Source organism: Gossypium hirsutum, chromosome D10, assembly GCF_007990345.1.
Source record: "Gossypium hirsutum isolate 1008001.06 chromosome D10, Gossypium_hirsutum_v2.1, whole genome shotgun sequence".
Classification (NCBI taxonomy): domain Eukaryota; kingdom Viridiplantae; phylum Streptophyta; class Magnoliopsida; order Malvales; family Malvaceae; genus Gossypium; species Gossypium hirsutum.
The window spans coordinates 46,210,509-46,236,021 of NC_053446.1; the positions used below are offsets into that span (position 1 = coordinate 46,210,509).

The 25,513-nt window shown below is 32.5% G+C and overlaps 1 protein-coding gene across 1 annotated transcript; it reads left to right on the plus strand.

Annotated features, from left to right (window-relative positions):
- Window positions 1-20,921: 20,921 nt before the first annotated feature.
- LOC107914950 (ammonium transporter 1 member 1) lies at window positions 20,922-23,035 on the plus strand. Its single transcript, XM_016844020.2, has one exon. It carries the CDS (start codon window positions 21,242-21,244, stop codon window positions 22,670-22,672), a length of 1,431 nt encoding a protein of 476 aa, XP_016699509.1. The 5' UTR covers window positions 20,922-21,241; the 3' UTR covers window positions 22,673-23,035.
- The last annotated feature ends 2,478 nt before the right edge of the window (window positions 23,036-25,513 follow it).

Genomic DNA, 25,513 nt, shown 5'->3' on the forward strand with positions numbered 1-25,513 from the left:
TTAAAATTAAAATTAAACATAAATCATATAATCATAGTCATTTCAATTCATAAATACCATTTACAACCTTTATCGGGTTTTAATTGAGCTTACATATGCTCTAGAATTAACCTAGAATCAAACAAGGACCATGTTGTAACATTTGTAAAATTTCAGAACGATGTCGCAATGTGAAGGGGTTCCTCATCACAACATGACATGCTGACTTTGCCTCATTTTGATGATGGGATTCCTTGTCACGCCGTGGCATGAAGTCCAAAGCTCATCGCGACATGGACTTTATTTTTGGCTCAATTTAGGTCACTTGGTGCCTGTTTCATGTTAACCTTTCAACCTAACCATTTGGTGCATTTTGCACAATTCCAATAACATACCAAAATATCATTTTAAAACCAACTCACACCAATCGACTCAATATGTCACATTTGGCACCCAAACAAATCAATTCAACCTAATCAAACTCATTCTATTCAATCATGTCTTTTAACCATTCAAACTAACATTTTACCATTCCGTTTTATGCCCATATATGGCATTCAAACATCACAACATGTTACCAAGGCAAACACATATACACATGTAGCCTTTCTAAAATCATGTATTAGGTAAGGTTCAACTAAGTTAATATTCCAAGCTAACACATATAAACACCTATGTACAAGTCACATAACCCATTTAAAATGATCAAAAGACTATTGAGTTAGAGCTGGATAGTATGAGCTTCGAGGGGATCCAATCGACACGTTCCGTAAATCAACAATCTATACGAAAGATGGACGTTTAAAAACAAAAGTTTAGAATATGGGAAAAGTTTGAATTATCTCCCTTTATAAGTTTATGCTTTATATTATTAAAATATGAAAAATCGTTTAATTATAATATAAGGAAAGTGCCATGTGCCATTATTAAAATATGAAAAATCGTTTAAGTATAATATAAGGAAAGTGCCATGTGCCATTAAAAAAGAATGCCACATGTTATTAAAAAAAGTCATCCACATTAATGGGAACTTAATACCTTGTGATATAATATATATGATGTATTATTATATTAAATTATTTAAATATTTCATATATTATATTAAATGAGAATAATTTATATTAGGATGATCCTAAAAACTAAAGTTTTTAAGCACTAATCAAATTTTGCCACATCATCAAAATTTAAAGAAAGAAAATTATTATACACCCATCCATATTCAACCTACTCGTCAGAGTCTCTATTTATAGCCATAAAAAGTATAAATGAGTAGAGATCTACTTCTAATTACTATTAGAATTTAAAATACATCAAAATTTATCTTGATCTTGATGGACATCCATTTAATAAGATATTCATAACACTCCCCATTGGATGTCCATTGGTAGATAATGTGTCTCATTAAAACCTTACTAAGATAAAAACCCTGTGGAAAAAAATTTCTAGTGAAGGAAAAAGAGTACATATATCTATAATACGCATAATATGCTGCCTCATTAAAAACCTTACTAGGAAAACCCAATGGGACAAAACATTGGTTAAGGAAAAAAGAGTACATCGCATATTTACTCTCCCTCATAAAAACATCACATTATATCTCATATTCTACGTATTCAATCTTGAATAATAGTTTTTCAAATTATTATTTAAATGTATTGCTAAGCATTTATATCACCATTCTTTTGAAAGTCATGAGTGATGGAAAATTTTGGGAAAATATATTTTGATCTCTTCAAGAGTTTCAACAATAATCATAGGAAACTTTAATCATAATTCTTCTATAAAAATATAAATAGGTATTTTGGATCATTTTATTATCCTCCTTTAACTACTATTCACTTAGTCAAATTTACCACATATGTTGAAATTATTTCAATTCATATAAATGAACAATTTCTCGAGAATTTCAATATGCTTCTATACAGTGATTTATAAAAAGTTGTAATAACAACTATTAGACGCAAGTTAAATATTTTATGAACTGTCAGTTTAATAATATAGCTAAAGTTTATTACATCCACCACAAAAGAATATTGTATCTTTTCATAATCAATGCTAAGACTTAACGAAAAACTTCATATTTTTATTCCGCTTTTGCAAAACTACTTCATTTGTACATTCACTAGCTTTATACCTTTAGATATTTGGACTACTAGTCTAAAAAATCCACGAATTTAATTGTACTCGAGTTGCTCTTTCTATTTTGAACAATCTATTCCATATCTATATTTATCAATATATTTTATTCATGATCCTCCTTTTATTTCATTATTTCAACAATAATATTGTATACAAAACCATTGTCGACCACTTTTATTATCGATTCCACATTTTCTCAAATTGACATAACTTATCGAGATCTCTTATTTTCACTATTTTAATCTTCAGTTTCAAGTACCTGACTCTCTTCTGGAGTTTTACTTATTAGGTACGTCTTGGGTCTCTTCTAGAGAACCCGTCTTCACTATATGACCATCTAGATTTACAGCAAAATAGGTCTTTAGCGGCATTTTTTTGTCTTTATAGTAGTGCTTAAAACATCAAAGCACCGTAAAAAACACCGCTTTAGATAGTGCCGCTAAAATTTACGGCGTTTATGTTGTAAAACACCGCAAGAGAGTCGAGCATGTTGTGGAGTTTGTAGCTAGAAGCGTCGCAAAAGATCATGTTCTGTAGCAGCGTTTGTAGTAAAAGCGCCACTAAAGATCATGTTCTATAGCGGTGTTTGTGGGAAAACACCACTAACATTAACAGATTTTACCAATCCATTTTATTTCATATAGAACCCGGATTTCCAACATATTTTTCTGTAACTTCAAATCCAACAACAAACTTCAAATCTAAATGATACTATCACGAAAGAAATATGTATATGATCTAAATTAATAACTGAAATAAAAAATATATTCAAAAGTTATATTGTTAAGATATTCTCACAATAAGAAAACAAAAGTTTAAGATGGCGGATTTTGCGATTGATTCTATTGAAACATCTTCATCATATTTTGAAGCTGTAGCTAGAGTTCGTCATATTTTCTTGTTGCCTCTATTGTCCTTGCTGCTGCCTCTGCTTCTCTTGATACTGCCTCTGCTTTAAGTTAAGCAATTTTCTCAACTGTGCTCGCTTGCATCTAAGCCTTCTGGTCTCTTAACATCTGAACTTCAACTTAAGCCTGATTCGCCGAAGGCATGTATTGCTGCGAGCTGGATTCAAAATATTGGGTTGGGCTAATGAAAGATCCTTGAAATCAAACCCGACCATACCTTTCAGGACCCAAAACTTCAGTAATAACTCGGTTATCAATATTGTCCAGATTAACAGAACTACCACTTGAAGCCGTAGCTTCATACCCCACCCTTTTATCCTTTAGTTTCTCCTAATAAATCAATTATGGAGTTAGAAACGAAATATATAATCAAGCAAATGCAACATAACGAAATATATTATTTGCATTACAAACAACGAATTAAACCATTATCATTAAACATGATAAATATTTAAAATAATTCAAATTTTTATTAAGTAAATATACCATAATTTCTGCAGCTTTAATAGTCATATGATATCCATCTTTCTTTCCATGTGTAATGTCAAAAAGTTGAAGGCATCCAACTTTTTTACCAGACGACAATTCCTACAATATAGTAAAAAATATTATTTAGTAGAAAGTAATTAATATTTGACACAATTAATAAATTCAAAATACCTCGTCATCAGCTACACAAACAAAACTTTTCGTCCCAGCTGTGTGCATAAATTTTGTTTTTGCCTACTTATAGTTCCAACTCGCTCACGATCCTACATTATGAAATTATTATTACGTATATAGTAAATACTATAAACTGAAATAATTATAAGAGTTTAGAACTACGTAATACCTCCCCTTTATTTGAATTCCAAAATCTAACTGCATCTTCCCATTGGTACCTCAGCATTCCCAGCGGGACATTTCACAATTTCTCTTCGAGGCTTAGATTTTTCTTAAAATATTCCTTTTTAAAGTACATTTATGGTCTCTCCATTTCTTTGCTAATGCTTTCTTCACATAATTATCCGAGACCTCTAAAGCAAATCTCTCCTGCAAATAACACAAGTTTAGAAAGTAAATATAAACGAAAATTAAACCAAAGTATTATAAATTACATTCACATTATTACCAATATTATCCAGAGCATGATTATTGTTACTATTAGGCATATGATGCCATGACTCGTAGTTGATTGGCAACAAATCGTCATTTTGTGCTATAATGCTCCAGTATCCTACTAAAACTCGAGCTTCTGATCCAATAGGTTGACCATGATTGTTTCTAGATACTTTGACATGCTCCACAGAATTTAGATTGTATAAATCCTTTAATAGCGTACGTCCTCGAGTTTTGCACCTCCCACCATTTTCAGCTAAAAATTTGAATATGATAATATAAGAATTTGAAACAAAAATTAATAATAAAAGTCAACATGCATGTAACTTAAAGTTAATATTACTTTGAATTTCTACAGGTTCGTTAACTGTATTTGGAACATTCGAAAATCCAATAACAGTTTGTTGATCACTATTTGTTTCTTCTGAATTTGGAGGAATTTTAATAGCATTTAGATCTCAAAATCTTCTTCTAGGAATTTTATCTGCAATACATATAAAATAGTTGAAATATTAGTAACTAATTGCAACAATAATATTAGGCATATTATTTTTGCAAGTTATAAACTAATAGGAATTTTGAAATGCATATAAGTAATAAATTTACCACAACCAAATCAAATAAACAAGCAATTTCAAATTTTAATTCAATTAAATTAAAACATGTAAGTAATAAGAGGTACTTACAAATGCAATTAAGGAGAGCTTAAAATGGAGTTGTTTGATTAGGCAATTCAAATGAGCCTATCGAATACTTCTTTTGTAGGGATCCAATTCACTATTTTAATAAAAAAAACATAATAAATAAATGATAATATAAATTGACATTAATATATATTAATTCATGTCATTTAAATTTATTGAATTCTAAGTAGTTAGATGCGTATGCAAAATTGCAAATTGGTGAATGCATAGTGGACTTAAGTTTTGCACATGTACTTGAGATGCTGCACTCAAATCTGAACTCTTCTCAACTATTAATTTAGAATAAAAAAATAATGCACTCTCAAAAGGCTTCCAATTATATTAAGCTATGTTACTCGGACTCCGATGTAAGTGACATAGGTGATTTCAATTTTTTTAAAAAGTTACATATATTTGGAGTGCTTAGGGAAGATCATATCACTACACTCCCCAGACCAATGTTCGGACATGCGTCAAGACATGGATGTTAGGTATAGATGCTTTAAGAAAAAATGATTAGCCGGAGCAGCATTATTTAACTTCCAACCAAATAAAAAAGGCAGAACAAAAACGTATTAAGTTTAAACAAAATATGGAAATTGGATAATTTAGTAAACATTATACCTAACATCTTAATTATCTAATTAAATCAACTGCATAAGCTCGTGTTCAAGAAAGCAGCAAAATAAGAAAGTAGAGAGGAAGAATTATTACATGTTGTAAAGTTTATTCATTATTTGAATTATTCGTGTAACATCACCACCACAACTTCAACCTCCTGTTTGCCTTCTTTAAAGTATTGAACAGTTGGCTGTATCCAAAGATGAAGATCTAGTGATGGAACAAAGAATCTGTTCGTACAAAGAATGGAAAAGACTCTTGGAAACTTAATATGCCAAGCTAAAATTATCTTATTTTAACAATAAAATTGCAACGGTAGACATATAACAAGCACTTAAAATCTAGTTTGGTAATTGAGATGCCCAAAATACTTCAAAAAGTTAACAAGATGAAACTTATAATTAACATTGACCACTGTTATACCAAAAATTTTAATGCACATAGACATGTTATATAAGTACCATATCAAGCATAACTAATTTAAAATTACTAAAAAACCAAAACTAAGATTTCAAACTAAAACTAGATATAAAGATCATGCTTAACTGATTTCTCATCATTCAATAGAAGAGAGTAACAACAAAAAATGTTTGCCACTATATATAAATGGTAGCAAGTGCCTGGTTTGCAGTTCAAGTATTAAACAACCAATAGTTAAAAGAAATGTCATTTACCACAGTTGTGATATTTAGCTCTTTCAGTTTTCTTGCAAGGCCTTCCTGCAACATGTTGACAACATTAATTCCCGTACGTAAAACATATTGTCAGAAAGTGTTTTTGAAATGCAAAATTAATAAAGCCCAATAAAATTGTCACTCAGACTCAGAAGAGTTTCGGGCACAAATATATATATGGCACAAGTATGTTAATTTCTTTCTAAGTTTTTCCATGTATTTGGATATTAAATGGTTCTTAAAGCATCATATCCTAGTACCCATGAATTAGTCTGAGGCAGGCATAGGTGTCCGAAACATGTACTTCATGAAATAAAAATAAGAAATGGCTCGACATAGCAAGAAAATATTAAATCAATAAGAATGAATGCAATAATAAACATTCAAAAGCTTTCTCAGGTACAGTTTTGCAAAGCTTACATGTACAAATAAAATGACTTGAAAAGATAAAAATAACTTATTCCAAACAAATTTTAACAACAAACTCTACATAATATGCCATTGTATTATCAAACATTTCAATCTCAAACACGAAATAGAATCATACTAAGTTTATTGCATTTCCATAACAAATCCTTGAGCAGAGGATTGTTGAGCAGTGATGGATGGAGCAGCGTCAACGAAGGAGATGAAGATTGATGGCAAATGCACTGTCGAAAGTGATGCAGTAGATGGATGACCAGACAGATGACCAGCAGCAGACGGATGGGAAAGAAAATTTTAAGTTAGGGAATTGGGGAAAAAACTAAGTTAGAGATTTGGGGAAAATGATTTTGGGGAATAAGGGTTGGGGGTCAGCTATCAAAACGATGCCGTTTCAATAAAAATTAAAAAATATTCGCGACATTTATGAGAAAAACATCGCTATTTTTTTTAACCTTTTGCAGTATTTATGCAAAAATGCCACTATTGTTTTACCTTTTGCAGCGTTTATGCGAAAAATACCGCTATTGTTATTATACCTTTAGCGGCGTTTAGGGAAAGCGCCGCTATTTCTTTACCTTTCACGGTGTTTATGGGAAAAACGCTGTTGCTCCCATTCGTTGTACCTTTGTGGCGCGTAACATAAAATGCCGCTAAATATGTACTATTTGCAGTGCTATTTCCACAAACGCCACTATATAACGACTTATTAGGCATTTTTCGGTTAGCGCCACAAATATGTTTTTCAATACAAACGCCATTAAAAATTCAACCTTTACTGCGTTTTCGATCCAAACGCCACTAAAAACGCCGCTAAAAGCTTAATTGGCTGTAGTGATTTATTATTTTCTTCTATGAGAATTTTGATATTTGGAACTTGTAATGAGTTATCATTGTTGAACTTCTGGTTCAAATTACTCTCTTCCTTAACTCATTACAAGTTATTATTTCTCTCCCCCCTAATGTCGGGAAAATTATCAAATCAAAATAGTAATCATGAATCATGTCATAATTTGAATCTCTGATACATTCAAAACATCGAATAATACAATGAGACTTGTAATTAATTTATATTCTCAACTTTTGATGGTCACTAAACTAACTATAAATACGACAAAGGCAAGCGCACATATCGAACAATAGTATAGCTATGGTGAGTAGAGAATATCGTACCATGAGGACTAAAAGTACTAGTAAGTATTTTCTTCTTATTATTTATCCGACAAATTGGAGTGCTTGTGTTTTAATCTAAAATTACTAAATTGATTTATCTAAGAACGCAACAGAAACTGAAATGGGAAAATAATCAAAGATAACCAATGAGATAGACAATATCCAGGAAAGAATCCACCTAGACTTCACCTATTATTATGAATCTGAATTAAACAATTTATTAGCTTGTGTCTTGATCCATGAAAATCCCTAAATTATGTTAATATCTCTTTTGAGAGTAAGAACAATTGACTCTAGGTTGATTAATTGAAATTTCTTTCTAATTAAAATCCCTATTGTCGCATTAACTCGATCTGTAGATTCCCTTATTATATTTGACTCTAATCCGGTAGATTTATGTTGTCCTATTTCTAGGATTGCATGCAACTCCATTCAATTATGCTAGATCTACTCTTAAATAGGGACTTTTGCTCCACTGAAATAAACACATTAAAAATGAATTAATATTCCGAAAATATTAAAACAAGAAATAAGCATACATAATTGAGAAAAAGAATCAAGTATTTATCTCATAAAAACAAATATTAAATAAAAAGATTCATCATAGGTTTCATCCTCCCTAGGTATCTAGGGAATTTAGTTCATAATCCTGAATAGAAACATCTCAAAGTCAGAATAACCACAAGACATACGAAACTCAATAAAACTCTGAAAGAAATTTAAATAAGATCTTTGATGTTGATGGAGATCTGCTTCCGAGTTGATTCTAATAGTGTTCTTCTAGTGTTTTCTTCGATCTACTCTGATTGCCCCACTTATGTCTTCTTCTAATGGGTATTGATTAACTTTAAAATGCTCAAAAACCCTAAAATTTGGGTTTTTTCGCCTATTTGGGAAGTAGGGTGCAAAATCGACACGGGTTGGCAGATTATCGTATGTCTAGCCCGTGTGGAAATGTCCAAGCCGTGAGGATCTTGAAAACAACTCTTTTTGTCTAATTTTGGCTCGTTTTCTCTCTTTCGCTCCCAAATGTTCTCCTAAGTATAGAAACATGAATTTAAAGGATTAGGAGCATCAAATTCACCAATTTGCATAATTAATCATCCACAAATGCATTAAGAATAAGATTAAAATATGTTACCTTTATAGCTTATCAAATATCCCCACACTTAAGTGTTTGCTTGTCCTTAAGCAAAATCCTCAGCTCACATTAAAATTAATCTTTCTCAACTTGTAATTCCCATCAATAATTTCTAAAAATAATTCACAAATAATCATGCATTGGCAATTCAACTAAAAGAACACTAAAGATTCAAACAATCCAAGCTAACATTTTTAAACACGAAAACATATGTGTCTCCCCTTATCTAAGTAATTACCTTTAATTCAAAATTGACAAAAATTGACATCCTCACTAGAGATTCACTCAAATCACTCAAAGTGTTTAAGGTTCATGAATAAGCACTGAATAGTCAAACATGAAAGGTCATTACCATAGGCTTGCATGAAAATCAAATCTCCACCACTATAAAATGAGATGATACACAAATCAAAAGATCTTTAAGAGGTTGTAAAGGGGCTTAGGTTAAAGGTGTGGATAAAGGCCAAAAAAGTTGGTTATAATCGAGATCGAATTGATAAATTACCAAACTAGAAAAAAATAAACAAATGTTGAATTAAAAACAAGTGCATAAATCAAGAACTATTCAAGAATAAAAACAAGCTTCTTCTCAAAATATGAATTTAATTGTTCAAGCTCAATCAACATAGAACTAAATAAAAATCAATATTTTTTTATTTTCTCTTTTTTTTTAACTAAACAATCAGGACTAATTTAGCAAATCAAACAGAAGAGCATAGTTAAGCAACTAACTAAATCAAATCTCAACAAAATGGGTGTCGATAAAATGGGAAAAAACCTTAACGAAAAAAGAGTTATGGGTTAACATTAATGGGTAAATCAAGAAACGGTGTGTTTGGCTCAACGGGGTCACTAAGGATTAATTACAAAGGTAGGCTTTTTATGGGATAAGTGGGTTAAAACCTAAGTATCTTTATCATCTCAGTAAATCAAATCAACGGTGTAGTCTCGAAATGTATAGTCGAAGCAAGTTCTAGAATAACAAATAAATTGGCACACTCATAACCAATAATAAAATGAGCAAGAAAAATGTATGCTCTAAAGGCTCAAAATCTCACAAAAAATCATGGTTTTTGATGTCAAACTTACAAATCTCAAATTTCAAGGTAATACTTCAATTTAGGGAAACAACCTAAAAATTTTTAATTTCTGAAAATAACTTATCATGCTTGATTCTTTCATGTCTTAAATTTTAAATCAACCAATCCACAATTATCTACAAATTAATCCAAAAAACATCAACAAAAATCTCAAACTGATAAAAATTCATTCTAATGAGAAAATTACTTAAACACAAGAATAATTCAGGGATTTTCTAATAGTTATATAAATAACCTCCTCACACTTAAGATGTACATTGTCCTCAACGTACAAACAATTATAATCACAATATAAGCAAAATATCATAAGAGAGTGAGAAAATTGAAACTACCCTAAATATTGGACGAAATTGCCAAAATAGTGAAAAGAGAAATTGTAAACAAATCTAGAAGTAGTGCATGATTCTGAGCAAACTAATAAGAAAATAAATAGAAATAGTGAAGAAGATTAAAATGTTACTAACTCGATTAAGAACAATCATAAAGATAAAAATATAGTTCAAAAGATAAGAAACGAAATAAGTCTAAGAAAATAACAATAAAAGTAACTAAAAATAAAAACAAAAATAAACATAAAAAGAAAAAGAAAAAGAAAACAAATAAACTCAATGATACTCATCATCCGAGGCGTCAGTGTCGTGAGTCGTTGGCGCTAAAGAGGAGATATGGAGATTCTAATAAATCTTCTGTAATGTCGCGTCAATACTATCGAACCTCTGAAAGGAGTGCTATTTGAAGCGAGTGAACCGCTCGGAGAGGTTCTCTAAAGTAGCAATAGAAGAAACAGGACAGTGACTAGAAAGTGGAGGATGAGGTGTATCCTTGTGACGGAAAAGGGCATCATCAGTAAAGTTCTCGGGTCCATTCTGAGGGTCAGAATGATATAGTCGATACTGAGGAGAATCCACTCCATGAAGTCGCTCAATTATCCTCATGTAGGTCATACTTGATATTCCCTCTAGGGACATCTAGCCAACTAGTGTAAGCAAGGAGGACTACTCCGGTGTGTCTAGGAGACTGAACTGTTGAGTGAGTCAAGTCACATAAGGGCTTAAACAGATAGAACTCTTCCTGTTGCGCTCTGTTTGATGGTGAAAAGCAAGAGCGACGAAGTAGGTTACATGAAAACATGCCCCGTGGTCATACTCCATAGAAAATATGCATCGGAGATACCGACGACTCCGGTGCTCTCTTTCCTACCGGTCAATATGTGAGCTAAAAGGGCATGAATATACTGTAAGGCTAGAGGAAGAGAAGTCGCCTTTGAGCATCTCGCGTCATAAGGTCTCGTACCTGTCGTGAGGTCTACCCAACAAAGAGATAGTGAGTAGTGGATGTGCCGATGTAAGCGGAGGAAGTTCTCAGCACTCATGAACTCTTCAATGTATAGTCCCAAAGTAACGCTGAACTCAGGGACACTCATGTGCCGCACTGTGCCACCGACTCTGAAAGTGATGGTGCCCGACTCGTCATGGGTCGTCATTACCTGTTGTAGGGTAAATGTAGAACAAAACTCTAAAGTAAGTTCTATGTATGTGGTCTCGATGATGGAAAATAATCGGTTCCACGAGGCTGTAGCAATGATGGCGCGAACATAATTAGCTGTCTGGACCTACTCCAAGGCGATCGAATCAATACATCAGCCTAAGCCGAGTGGCCTTAGTCGAAGAAGCTGATATAAGTCAACCTAAAGACCCTGTGAAAAGCAGAGGAATGATTGTCGTGCCTTAGCAAAAGTGCCTGAAGAAGAGGTCGCGACAAAGGTCTTCCGCTTTTTTAAAGCAGGGACGGTGACTTTAGATTTTCCCCGTGTGTTCGTCATAGTGTACCTGTTAGATAGAATAAGCCAATATAAAAAAAAAACACAAACAAAAATATCACCAATTAAACAAATAGAAAGGCCGACGAATAAATGTTGAAATCAAAATATGACACGAACTATTTGCTCAAGATGAACTTAAAAAGCCAAGCTAAATAAATAGAATATCTACGCCGAAAATAATAAGAAATAATAAGCAAATTAAATAAAATAAGAAATAAAAAATGATAAGCAAAGAGAATAATAATAATAATAAAAGAAGTAAAGAAAAGAAAAGAAAAATAAATAAATAAATAAAAGAAAAGAAAAACAAAGAAAAAAGGGAAAAAGAAACTGATGGAGGTATACACGATGGTCGGTGGCTGACGCGGTGAGGGTCGGTGACAAGAACTCGGGGCTTCAACGAGGGGGGAAGAGTGTGGTGCAAAGGAGAGGACAGGATCGGGGGTGGGGTGGCTGGTTCGACGAGGGAAGGGCAAGGAACAGTGGAGGAGTGAGTGTGTGCGTGGGAAAGAGAGAAGGCTTGGAACGGTAGGGGTGCGACGCGGATGTGGGGGGTTAAGAGAAAGGTTCGATGAGGGGATGGCTAGGGTGCTCAACGATGGAGGAATGACGGCCGGAATGGAAGAAAGTGGGAAAGGCAGCTAGGGTTAGGGGTTAGTTGGGGAAGAAGACAAAACATAAAAAAAGAAAGGGCATGTGCCTAGCCCGTGTGGAAATGCCCAAGCTACGTGGATTCTGAAAATAGCTCTTTTTGTCTGATTTTGGCTTTCTCTCCTTTTGCTCCCAAATTATCTTCTAAGTATAGAAACATGAATTTAAAAGACTGGAAGCATCAAATTAACCAATTTGCATAAGTAATCATCCAAAAATGCATTAAGAATGAGATTAAAATATGTTACTTTTATAGCTTATCAACTTTCTTTAAGGAGTCAATCATTGTTGTGCGTTTTGGTGGATCAATTTGAATATATGTGCACATACAAAAGTTTAAATATGGGAAATATTTAGCTCTTGACTAAAAACCAATTGTAATAGGGAGTATTTATAGCTTATTGGCTTGATGCGTACAACACGTAAATCAACATAATCTCATGTTGAAATAGGAAATTTTGTTCTCATAAATAATGGTTTAGACATTAATCAAAGGCGTTAAATCAATAATTTCTCTAAACCATTATGGACATAAATAACAAACTTTTACAAAATTTTTTCAAACTCAATCAATAAAAGACTGAGATATAAACACATCGGAATTAACAAGATGAATTATCTGAATTGCATGATCTGAAATTAATTATTTAAACAAGCAATCTTACAAACGACAGGTTGCAAGTTGATAACACATATGTGATTATTTTATAGATGCATTTATCAAAATCATATAATATCAAAATCATCCACATGGTGGATGAATGAGCCATATTCATTTCAGAAATGCAAGACATTAAATCTCAACTTCAGCTAGTGAGTTTTTAATAAGCAATTTTCATTGAGAACAAGCAACAAATGAGAATTCTTCAAATTAAAGAATCTTTTGGTTCTTTAATAAATGTCCATATGAATTCTCAATTAATTTTCGCATCATATATGATCCAGGATGGTCTAATTGGTCACGCCAAGTAGTAAATGCATTTGTATCAGTAAACTTCTGGTTTACTTTAACATGCATTTCAATTTTACTAGTAATGTCAATATAAATTGTGACAATTTGATAATTTTACTATTATTCCTTTTACTTTGTATCCACATATAAGTACTATTGTGACATTTACTACTGGAATTGTCTAAATCTGTAATGCCCTAAAATTTTAATTTTGGGTATTGTGTGTGACACAAAATATCTATCTGTTTTAGTGGTTATGTGTTCTAAGTGTGTTTGGGAGGTCTCAAGTTCAAGCCAGGACTTGGGAAAATTTTGGTATTTTTATGAATAAGCCCTATCTTTGGTCAGTAGTGTTTTAAGTAAAAGTTGGCAAATAATTAACAGAATGGGCCTACTGGTCTAGTGGATAAGTGGAGTGTTGGTGTGAAGGAGGTCATGTGTTCGAATCTTGGCGTGGGCATTATTTTCGCTCGTGCGTCCGGGAGAGTTTGAGATGGACTAAAAATCTTAGTAGTGAATTTAGTAGGGAGTTTGATGGAGAGAAATTAGGGATTGGGGTGGTTATCAAATATTCTGTTCATTTTCCCCTTTTTTTTACTTTCCCCAAAATCCCTCCACCCTCTTGTCGTTTTTCTCTTCATTGCTGCTGAATTTCTACTCTCTTTCACCCTTCATCTTCTTGATTTTTCTTTTCCCACTCTGCCTCGTGTTGCTCCACGTTTGTCTGCGATCGTTCGGTAAGTTTTATATAAGTGATTTGTCTCTATTTGTTAACTTTCTTCTAAAGTGTTTTGTTTATGCCAATTGGGGGAGGATTCAAGGGCTCGTAATCACCAATCGGAGTCTTAGTTTGTGTTGAAATTACTGTTCATCGGTTGAAGGTAAGGTTTAGTCGCTTATAGGTTAAAACCTCAATACGAGTTCGATTTGGGATCACTTTATGTAAGATTAAATTAGTGTTATTTGTTAGCTTCAAACAAAACCAGGTGTGTACCCAAAACGCAGAAAATGAGATTCGGCAAAAAGCCGAAATTGCTTGTTATTTGGACAGCAGCAGTAAGTTAACTTTGAAAAATCATCATAAATTTGGAAATCGAATTAGAGGATGAACAAAAGATGGAATTAAAGCTTATTGAGTCTAGTTTCTCATAGAATAAATGGTGTAGGTAATGAAATTGTAAAATGTGAAATATAATAAATTTTGTGAGACAAGGTCAGAATGAGTTCGAGTTCCCCTGTTCTGACTTTGGAAAATGTTCAAAAATTGGAGAAAAATAGTTAGGTGTTAAAATTTACATGTTTAAATTATTAATGAGTCTATTTTCAATAAAAAAAATAGAACATCATCCAAATTTTCTGAGAGATGATTATTTTTTAGCAAAGAAAGGTAGAAGCTATCAGGCAATAGAACAGGAGTAAGTTTGAAGATTTTACTATACTTATTGGCTAGATAAAAAATTTTGAAAATTATATGGTAGAAAGGTATTTAAGTCTAGTTTCAAAGACATCAAGCAGATCTTAGTTTGGAATTCTGTAGCTTAAGATATAAATAAATTAGTAACAGTGACTCAAGTAGAAAACTTTGAAGGAACATATAAGTAAATAGTGAAACATATATGAATATTTAGCTAGCAGGGGTTACATTAAATGGACCAGGCGGCCAAGGCCAATTTGGGCCGAGTGGGCCACACGGGCAGACCACATGGGCGTGTGAGCCCATTTTTAGTGAATTGATTGCTAAGGTTGCACGAGTCGCCCAAGTCGATTGTGAACCTACTGTAGGGTCGATAAGCATCACTTAGACCCCTAATTGTATGAACTAATTGTTTGATTTATATATGTGTTGAGCATGATGATAGTATGCTTGTATACTGAACTGGTTATATGTACTAATGTCTTAAGATAGCATGTCATGACTTGTATGTTGCATTGCATGGGTTGGGTTAATTATATTTAGAGGAAGTGTACTGAAAGGCTCTTAAGCCTAACATACTGGCAGCTCAGCTGCAAATTATTGTTTTGTGCCGCATTCGGTACTACCTAGAGTGTAGGGATGGGTGGGTTAATTTGATCCCCATATAAAGTGTAGGGTTGGATGGAGATGGTGTGTAGAGGCTGGTTGGGTAGGAATTTGTTACCAAATACTGCATGACTGCAACTGATACTGTGATGGGCTAAAGCCCTACTGCATATTTGATACTGTACTGAGATGGGCTAAGGCCCAAACTGTTACTGACACTGAAAAAGGGCTTAGGCCCAAGACTGTTTTAACTGTGCACTATGATTTGATATTGTTTGTTTTCTGTTGGATTACACACTGAGTTTTCGTAAACTCACCCCTTTTGTTTAAATGTGCATAGGTAATCCCCAGATCTAGACGGATCGGTGAGGCAGAGGACTCGGCGGTGACCACGGTTTTGGACTTTCATGATTTTTAACCCATATTTACGATAATTGGTTTTATTTCTATTCTACTTTTACTGGCTAAGTTTTTGGGTTGTAATTGGACTTTCAGGCTATGGTTTTGGGTTATAATTATCTTTACCTTATGGATTACAACTTCTAGTAGTAGGAAACCTCGATTTTTAAAAGAAACAAATGTTTTTCTTAAACGTACGATTGTTTAATATGTTTTAAAAGATTCCGCAAACGAATAACGTTTTAAAACTATCGATTAAATGGGCAACACAATTTTGGAACTAATAATATATTAAGATAAGGAATTCAATGGAAATGGTTTAACACGATGACACGGTTTTCAAACACCCTATCATGTGACATCGCTATATCCAGCCATAACGTCTGGGTCGGGTTTGGGGTGTTACAAAATCAATGTGAAATTTATAATGCCACTAAATCAACAAAATAAATATAATTTTCAAACAATTATATAAAATATTCGCTTCAGGGAATATGCCAAAATCTACAAATATCCAAAAAAAACTATTATATTTATTGCAGACATTCATTTCAAGGAATGTGCAAAAAATAATTCAAACAATAATGTACGCATATATCATATTTCTTACCAATAGGATTATAAAGATATTATCTGCTTCAATGAATGATAAATTAATATAAATCATTGAAAATTTTGTACTAAGAATAAACATTTGGCAATATTTTGAATCATCCATCTTCTTCTTATCTATTTGCCAATAATGGCAATAGGTAATTATCATGTATTGCTACATTCATTTCGGGGAATGGAATAAAATTAGTGGAACGGATAACTCGTTATTTTATTTAGCCATAAGGAGATATGAGATCAATTCAAAATACTTTTAAAGCCCTTTTAACAAAAATTTTGCATAATCAATTAACTACCAAGAATAACTGGCTAAGTCATGTATAAAAACAAGCATAAATTAAATATATCAATAAAAGTCACATTTCAAACATAAAAATATGACATAATAAAAAACTAGTAATTTTTTCTTTCATAACCATCATCATAAACATGCTTGAAATTTAATTCAAAATCCAACCTTTCATACTCATAGAACTTTTCATTTATAGTTGCTAATGTCATTTCTCTAAATAATTAACAAATGGAATAATATAAAACATATGAACTACTACCTTTAACTATTCTTTGAACTAAATCAAATATGAATAACCATAAAATTCCTTGGTTTATTAACACAAATTTGCATATTAGATATGTTTTAATCAGATATATTATTTAATTATAAAACCTACTATAGCAACATAAATAAATCAGCTAACATTCATTTTCATAAACAAATTAGATGCTTAAAACAATATGTAACTCATGTAATCAAAATGAAAAAAGAAGACAATCTCAAATATTTAAACAATATATCAAGTTGATTTAATATTTAAAGATGTGCTTTTTTTTTTCTGCATTGAGTCTTGACTTTTCATACATAAGTTTGAGAGTAATTTATTTTCCAGTTGTACAACAGGTACATAACCAATGACTTTTCATACATAAGTTTTCTCTCTTGCAAGTTCTCATTCGTAATATTTTTCCACATAATCTGAATTGAGAACTTATTCTGAATACTATAGAGTTATGCTCACAGTTTTAAAAAAACTTGCAACTTCAGGTGCATCCAATCATAACGAGCTTTATATAGAATTATCATATTCTATTGCTCATAAATAGATATTTCACAGTCAAATATTTTGCTTTCAACCCTTTAAAGGGGATGATGACAAAAGAATATCACAAAGTTAGTAGCAATCAATTCAATTTAATAACAAGAGTAATCAATAATCTCCTTCTTTTCTCATCTTTTCAAAATAGATATTTATAACAATAGTGATTCATATGAAATATAATCTTTTATTCATTCATAATCTTAATATCATATCCATTATAATGGATATCTTTTAAAACTAATGCATTAACCATCACAAATTTTATGCTTTTTAGATATTAATATATTAGCTATTCTGGAGCTTTCAACTAATTTTGTACTATGAAATATTAGAATAATATTTGTTTGTTTCAATATCAAATAAGATAAATATTTTCTATCTGTAATGATAGAATTCATTACTACATTATTATATCATTCCTCAAAGAATATTAACAGAAACATAATATCTGGGCATACACCACTTTACCCTTTGAAGAGTTATCTTGAGAACTCTCATTGCTATCTTATTTTTTATTATGTTTTTACTTTTAGTGATTCATGATTATATCTTTTATTTTCTTTAAGTTTGCATTCACTTCAGGGAATGCAACAAATCTGATAGGACAAACTTCTAAACGCTTCCATTGATTCTATATTTCATAATCACCATCGCAAAACATACGTGGATTTCAAATCAAAATCTATCTATCATAATTAGTCGCCAATTATAATAAACATGATATAATAAATAAATCATAGTAAAATATACCTGAGATTCTTTAACATCATTGTTATCACCCTGACTACTATCACGAGCACTATTACAAATAGTAAAACAACTTTATTTTCATAATAACATTTATAATCTAATAATAAAAAATTCATATAATTAACAAAATCAAAGTTTTCTTGTAAAATGCTTGATAGTTATCCAATACACATTGTACCAAATTTCAATTCCACATATATGTTATAAAATCTTACATTGCTCTAATCAAATATTTATAAATTCAATTTAAAAGATATAATACAATAATTTCAAGCATATTTAATAACAATAATTTAATTATAAAAAATTTTAATCATCCAAATATCATACATTCTATAATTTAATAAAAGAACCTTAGTTTAAAAGAAACATTAAAGTAATAATATTTTTTTCATAAAATAATTTTACCAAAAATCAATTAATAAAGGAGAAAAACATACCATGTAAGGATTATATAATTTTTTTTGCATAAAAAGGCATAAAAATTTTTAGAGATTTATGTGTACTTGAGTGGTTAAAGGTTGTAATGATTACCTATAGTGTACAGACTTCAATTGAAATAGAGCAACTCTAGGAGGCAATCGACAACAGTAAATTTTAGGATATTTTTGTGACTTATGGAGAAAAAGAATTAAAAGATAATCGTGCTAATAACGTGTTATAAAATAAAAGACAGGAGAATAAAGAATAAAGAGAATGGGAGAGCAAAAAAAGAGCATATTTTATTGATCAATCGGAATATTTATAATGCTTCTCCAAAGTCTCTATTTATAGAGATAAGAAGTATAAATGAGTAAAGATCCACTTCTAATCACTATTAGAATTTAAAGTACATCAAAACTTATCTTTATCTTGATGGACATCTACTTAATAAGATATTCATAATAGAAACTTTAAAATTTACACAATTCTTATTACTGAAGATTCAATGAAATATAATTTTTACTTTGAAAAAATGTATAATATGAAATAGAAAACAATTTAAAATGTATAATATGAAATAGAAAACAATTTAAAATGAAAAAAAATCCACTGCCTAGAAACTAATTTTTTTAAATGAATTGCACAAAAATAAAAAATATTAACTTCAGGAAGAAAAAATATTAAAAATTGTAAAACAAGAAAAGATATTTATTTCAAAAAGCCCCGATAAATCATTGATTAGTGCGTATTTACATGATATTCATCAACTTCTGCTTAAATTCAAGGAGTGTAGGTTTGAGCATATCCCAAGATTAGCAAACAACCTTGCGCATATATTAGCAAATGAAGCGCTGAAGAGTAGTAGAGGAGCCTACCTGATCGGACGAGTCCCTGAAGCGGCAGAAATCCAAGCAGAAACTGAGAGGGCAAAAGAACCAGATTGAAGGAAGAAAGCGAGAAATGAAGGGATGAGAGTATAGAGAAGGGCAGACATCAAAGTTATTTCAGCAGCCCTAGAGTAATCTCAAGCGTCTTGGAAAAGTAAATAAAATTGAAGAGATAAGACGTTTGTAGTCTTTTAAGACTGATTGGGCAGGTAGAATAGTAAACATTTATTAGAATCAGATTTTGTTTCCTTTTTCATTTCTCTAAGAGATTTGGTTTTTCAATTTTTGTCTTTTAGTTTTCTTTTGCTGGGCTCAATTTTTTTAATTGGGCTCGTTGGTTGTTTTTTTCTAGGATATTATGTGTAACATTTATTTATTTTAAAATAAAGCTCAATCTGAAACTTATTTCAAAAAAAAAAGAAAAGATGTTTATTTATAATTTTAAAAGTGAATTATTTTAATAAATTTAATTAAGATTAAATTAAGTTGGAGAAAATAATAAATATAAATAAGTGTATAATAATATTTTGTTAAATTTAAAATTTAATGACGTGACACTATTTTATTGGTGTCTAAAAAAGTATATATAAATTATTCCCTTAAAATTTATACTTCATTCACCATTATTTAAATTTAATATAACTTAACTAATTTTTAACTTTTTACCGATGTTCAAAAAAAAAACATTTTAATTTTCAACCAATAATAGAGAATATTAAAAATTAACAAACACACATTTTTTACATCATATTTCTACCCCTCTTTACAAAAACATTTTTTAAATGGCAACAAGGAAATCAAATTCAAGATTTGGCTAATCTGGTTTGAGGTTAAAACAAGAGAAGGAAGATGGTACTTACAGTACTTTTAATTTCGTGCACTCCCAAATGACAAAAGAAAAACTTAGTGGCTGAACGTGAGCCATAAAAAAACTTTAAACCTTTCGTTCTAATGACAGGAAAGAGTTTTTGTACCGAATTATGAAAGTATTTGCCTCACTCTAGGAAGCACGGACACGGCTCATCTCTCCTCGTACGTGTGTCTGACACGGATACTTGTTGGATACACCTAGATACGTACGGGACATGCTCGAATATGTCAAAAAATAATGCGGACACGGTCCTAACACGGTGACGATGGATAGAGACATCGGATTGAAAAACCCCAGTTGAGAGTGAAAGGAGAAGCAGAGTTTTGGGCTATTTGTAAATTGATTTAAAATATTGGGTTGGATATTAAGTATTTTAACATGAAAAAATATATAAAAATATTTTTTATTGTCATTTCTTGTCTATTGGTGTCCTCATTTTTTTTAAATTATCGTATCATACCTGTATTACGTGCCCATGTCCGTGTTTCATAGGTTACCTCACTATGTTCTTCCCCAAAAATGAAAATGAAAAAGTTCTTACAAGAGTGAATTTATATCCATGCCGATGTGCAAGTCAAATGGTAATTATAAACCCGAACAATCTAGAGTTCAGACATATTTTCCAAATGCTTGAAAGTTGAGACTGATAAATGTAAAGATCCAACCCAGTCAATTGGGATAATATATTATAATGATAATGGATACCCTATTAACATCCATTGTGCTTAATTGTTCCTCAAGTTCATGATTGAGTATTTGAGTGGATATTGCTGCCCATATTAACCATAAACATGAATTTCTCTATACCATTTTAGGCGATGGGAACTTGTTCAGCGGACCTAGCTGCGCTCCTAGGCCCCAACGCCACCGCCATTGCGGCAGCTGACTACATATGCAACAAGTTCACTGACGCTTCCTTTGCCGTTGACAACACTTACCTTCTCTTCTCAGCCTACCTTAACTTCTTCATGCAACTTGGCTTCGCCATGCTTTGCGCTGGCTCAGTCCGTTCCAAAAACGCCATCAGCGTCATGCTCACTAACGTCCTCGACGCCGCCATCGCTGGCCTCTTCTATTACCTTTTCGGGTTTGCTTTTGCCTTTGGTTCCCCTTCCAATGGGGGTTTCATTGGTCGCCACAATTTTGGCTTAGAATCCATTCCTTCATCTTCCTTTGATTATAGCAATTTCCTTTATCATTGGGCTTTTGCTGTTTCAGCTGCCGGGATTGCTAGTGGCTCCATGGCTGAAAGAACCCAATTCGTTGCTTATCTTATCTATTCATCTTTTTTAACCGGTTTTGTTTACCCTGTTGTTTCTCATTGGTTTTGGGCGACTGATGGTTGGGCCACTGCTTTTCGAGTAGATAATGGCTTCCTCTTTGGTAGTGGGGTTATTGACTTTGCCGGTTCGGGGGTTGTTCATATGGTTGGTGGTGTAGCTGGTTTATGGGGTGCACTTATTGAAGGACCAAGGATAGGCCGCTTCGACTCTTCGGGCAGGTCAGTTGCCTTGCGTGACCATAATGCAACCCTTGTTGTTCTTGGAACTTTCATACTTTGGTTCGGTTGGTATGGGTTCAACCCCGGTTCATTTAACAAAATCTCCGGTTTTTACACATCTGGAAACCATTATGGGCAGTGGAGTGCGGTGGGGAGAACAGCGGTGACCACCTCTCTAGCCGGATGCACGTCGGCGTTGACTACCCTTTTTGGGAAATGGATTTTGACAAGTCATTGGGATGTGACCGATTTTTGCAGTGGTTTACTTGGTGGCTTTGCTGCTATCACAGCAGGCTGCTCTGTTGTTGAACCCTGGGCTGCCATTATCTGTGGCTTTGTGGCTGCTTTGGTGTTGATCAGTTGCAACAAGTTGGCCGAGAAAGTGAAGTACGATGATCCATTAGGAGCGGCTCAATTGCATGGTGGATGTGGGGCTTGGGGGGTTATTTTTACAGCTTTGTTTGCTTCGGAAAAGTATGTGAGGGAAGTCTACCCCAGCAGGCCGGTTCGATATGGGTTGTTTATGGGAGGTGGAGGGAGGCTGTTGGCTGCTCATATTATCCAGATTTTGGTCATTGTTGGGTGGGTGAGTGCTACAATGGGGACCCTGTTTTATTTCCTTCATAAATTTGGGCATCTGAGGGTTTCAGCTGACGATGAAATGGCCGACATGGACTTGACAAGGCAGGGGCGACTTGCTTATGTTGACCATGATGAAGATGAATCACAAAAACAGGGATTCAAATGAAGAAATTTGTTGGAACAAAAATGTGAAGAAAATTGAAAGCCTACAGTATATAATATATTCAATAAAAATAATAACATATATATTGAAAAAAATAAATCAAACTAAAAAAACATTAGGGTGCAGTGTGCAGCAGCACTTCATTCTTAATGAGCAGTCAGGTGCACGTCACTGCCTATATTTTCTTTAAGCAACATTTCAATTGGAGTTGAATGTCTTCTCAGAATAAGAATACGATAACTCGTTAAAAACAAATACGCAAATCAACAAACTGTACTTTATATTGAGTGATGGATATGGGGGCGCAGGTCTAATGGGTTGAAATTTTGAGATTTTTAAATTTGGTGTTTATATTGTATAACATTTATCTCTTAATTAAATTGTATTTTATATAATTCATCATCTTAAACCATAAGGTTATACTTTATATTAACAAAGTAATTTTTAGTTGTAATTATATAATTTTAATAATAATCAAATATTAATGTATGATGGGCTTTGAAAGATTAAATTTAGAGGCCCAATATGGACTTTAAAAGGGCTTTTCAGAATTAATTGATTTAGCCTATACCTATACATTATTAGTACAAATCTCCGGTGAAGAAAATTTCGAACACACGAACGAAACTCAAATAAAAAAAGAAGAAATACGTTAAGGCTCCAAGGTGCGTATCAAGTCACTATCTTTAAGGTTATATTCGCCCCCACCTATTTTTGGTATGCAAATGAGTTCCAAGTAAATTAACCTCGAGGATACAATGAAGCCAATGACTATTTGTGTTTTGCACTGACGAAAATAGCCCACTACACACTGAGCAATGTATGACAAAAACTCAATTTCTATAAAGGATTTCTGCAGTAATACTTTATAAAATAATCTAATAATATTAGAAAATGAAGGAATGAAAGAAATAATATTAGAATTTGTTGGTGTGTTTTCCAAATAAAATCTCATTCCTATTTATAGGAATTTTTATGTCTCTTCATAGAGACATATTTCATCAATAGGTGTCTTTCTGAATAATAATGTCTTTAAAATAAACACATAATTATTCATTTAATATTATAACTATTCAAATAATATTATTTAAATAGTTATAATTCTTTTTCAAAAAATCAAATAATATAACTTTAGATTAATTACACTTATTCATTTATAGTTATTGGAACACTATAAATATTTAAAAATGTTCCAACATACATATTAGGTTAGTGACTTTATTATATGTTGATTTGTGTCTCTTGCTAAGGAATTAATTTCCTCTGATAAGGTGCCGACATTGTCAAGAGAAAAAGAAAGGAGTTCGATGTCGAGATTGAGAGCATAGAGTAAAAAAATACATATTATATTTCTCTCGACTCTTACACAAAAGACCTCTTGATAAATATTTTTGCATAAATTATGTTATTTATTTATTTGACTTATTTTTTTCCCTAATATGTTGTTTAATATATTTCATGAGTTTGGTCTTAAGAAAAAGCGGAGAGTGCAATTCAGGATACCTAGTATTGAGAAATAAGACTAAGGCCAAATTTTTTAATTTTATTTTTGAAATTATAATTGTACAGGGCCAAATTTGCCCGGGCCCAATGTAAACAGTCCAATTACAAAAAATAATAAACTATTAGCCCAAATTTCCAATGGCCCAATGTGGCCCAAAACCCAAATCAACCCTAGCCCAAACACATAAACATTTTCAGAAAAGAAAACCTAAACCCTAATGCCTTGCGCCGCTCCCTTTGCTGCCCACGTGCCTCCGCAATGCACCCACCGCTCGAGGTCTGCTACCTTGCACCAAAATGGAAAAAAGCTAGAGCCTCCGTCTCCGTTGACCTCGCTAAAACCTTCAAACAAACCAAAAGAAACAGCAGAGAAACAGTAGCAGAAATGAAGACAAACAGTGTAAAGCATTTGGCTATAAAAGCCACAAATTCAATGTAATCAGGGGACAAATATCAAATAAAAAAACTAAGAATTCCCAAAGGTGGTTTTCTTTGCTTTGTTTTATATTTTTTTCTCTGCGAATAAAACACAAAATAAAAGGGAAAGGTTGAAAGAAAACAAACCTTCGCGTCCCGTCACCATGAACGACCGAGGTAGCCACTTCCGATGAAAAGTGGCCAAAAACTGAAAGTTTTTAACCTTTTGGATTTTTTGTGGGCATTTCGGAAATTTTGGCCTCGGATCTATGTTCAGGGGGGTCAAAAAATGATAAAAATGACCTTTTTATTTTTTTCGGGCCACCGCAGACGGCGGCGCCATCGCCGGTGATCGACGGCCACCATGGTGGTTTGGCACCAGAGTAATGGCTAGAGCCTGGAGAGGGGAAGGGATGTTGAGAGAATTTTGGGTGTTTTTTTTTTGAGAAAGAAGAAAAAAAATGAAGTTTTTTTAAAAAAATTAGGTTTAAATAAGGAAGTAAAACGACGACGTTTTGGGTTAGGAACCCAGGCGCCAAAACAATGCCGTTTAGGGTCTATCCGCGTGCGACCCGACCCGCTCCAGGGGGGATCCTTGTGTTTTCGCCTTCTGATTTATATACACCCCTGGTCCTTCTGCTTTTTTTATTGTTTGCAATCAAGTTTTTTTTTTTTTTTTAATTTTGTCTTATGATTTATTTCAATTTTCAGTTCGGTCCATATCTGAACGAAGCCGTTTTGGAGGAGAAGGGATAATTTCCCATTTAGTCTCTCCCTGTTATTCGCGTGTTCAGATTAGTCCTTCCCTTTTTACTTCTTTCTGATTTGCCCCCGAATTTTGTTTTAAAGTTCAATTTAATCCTTTTTGTTGATTTTTCTATGTTATTATTAAATTATTTATTTATTTATTTATTTATTATCATT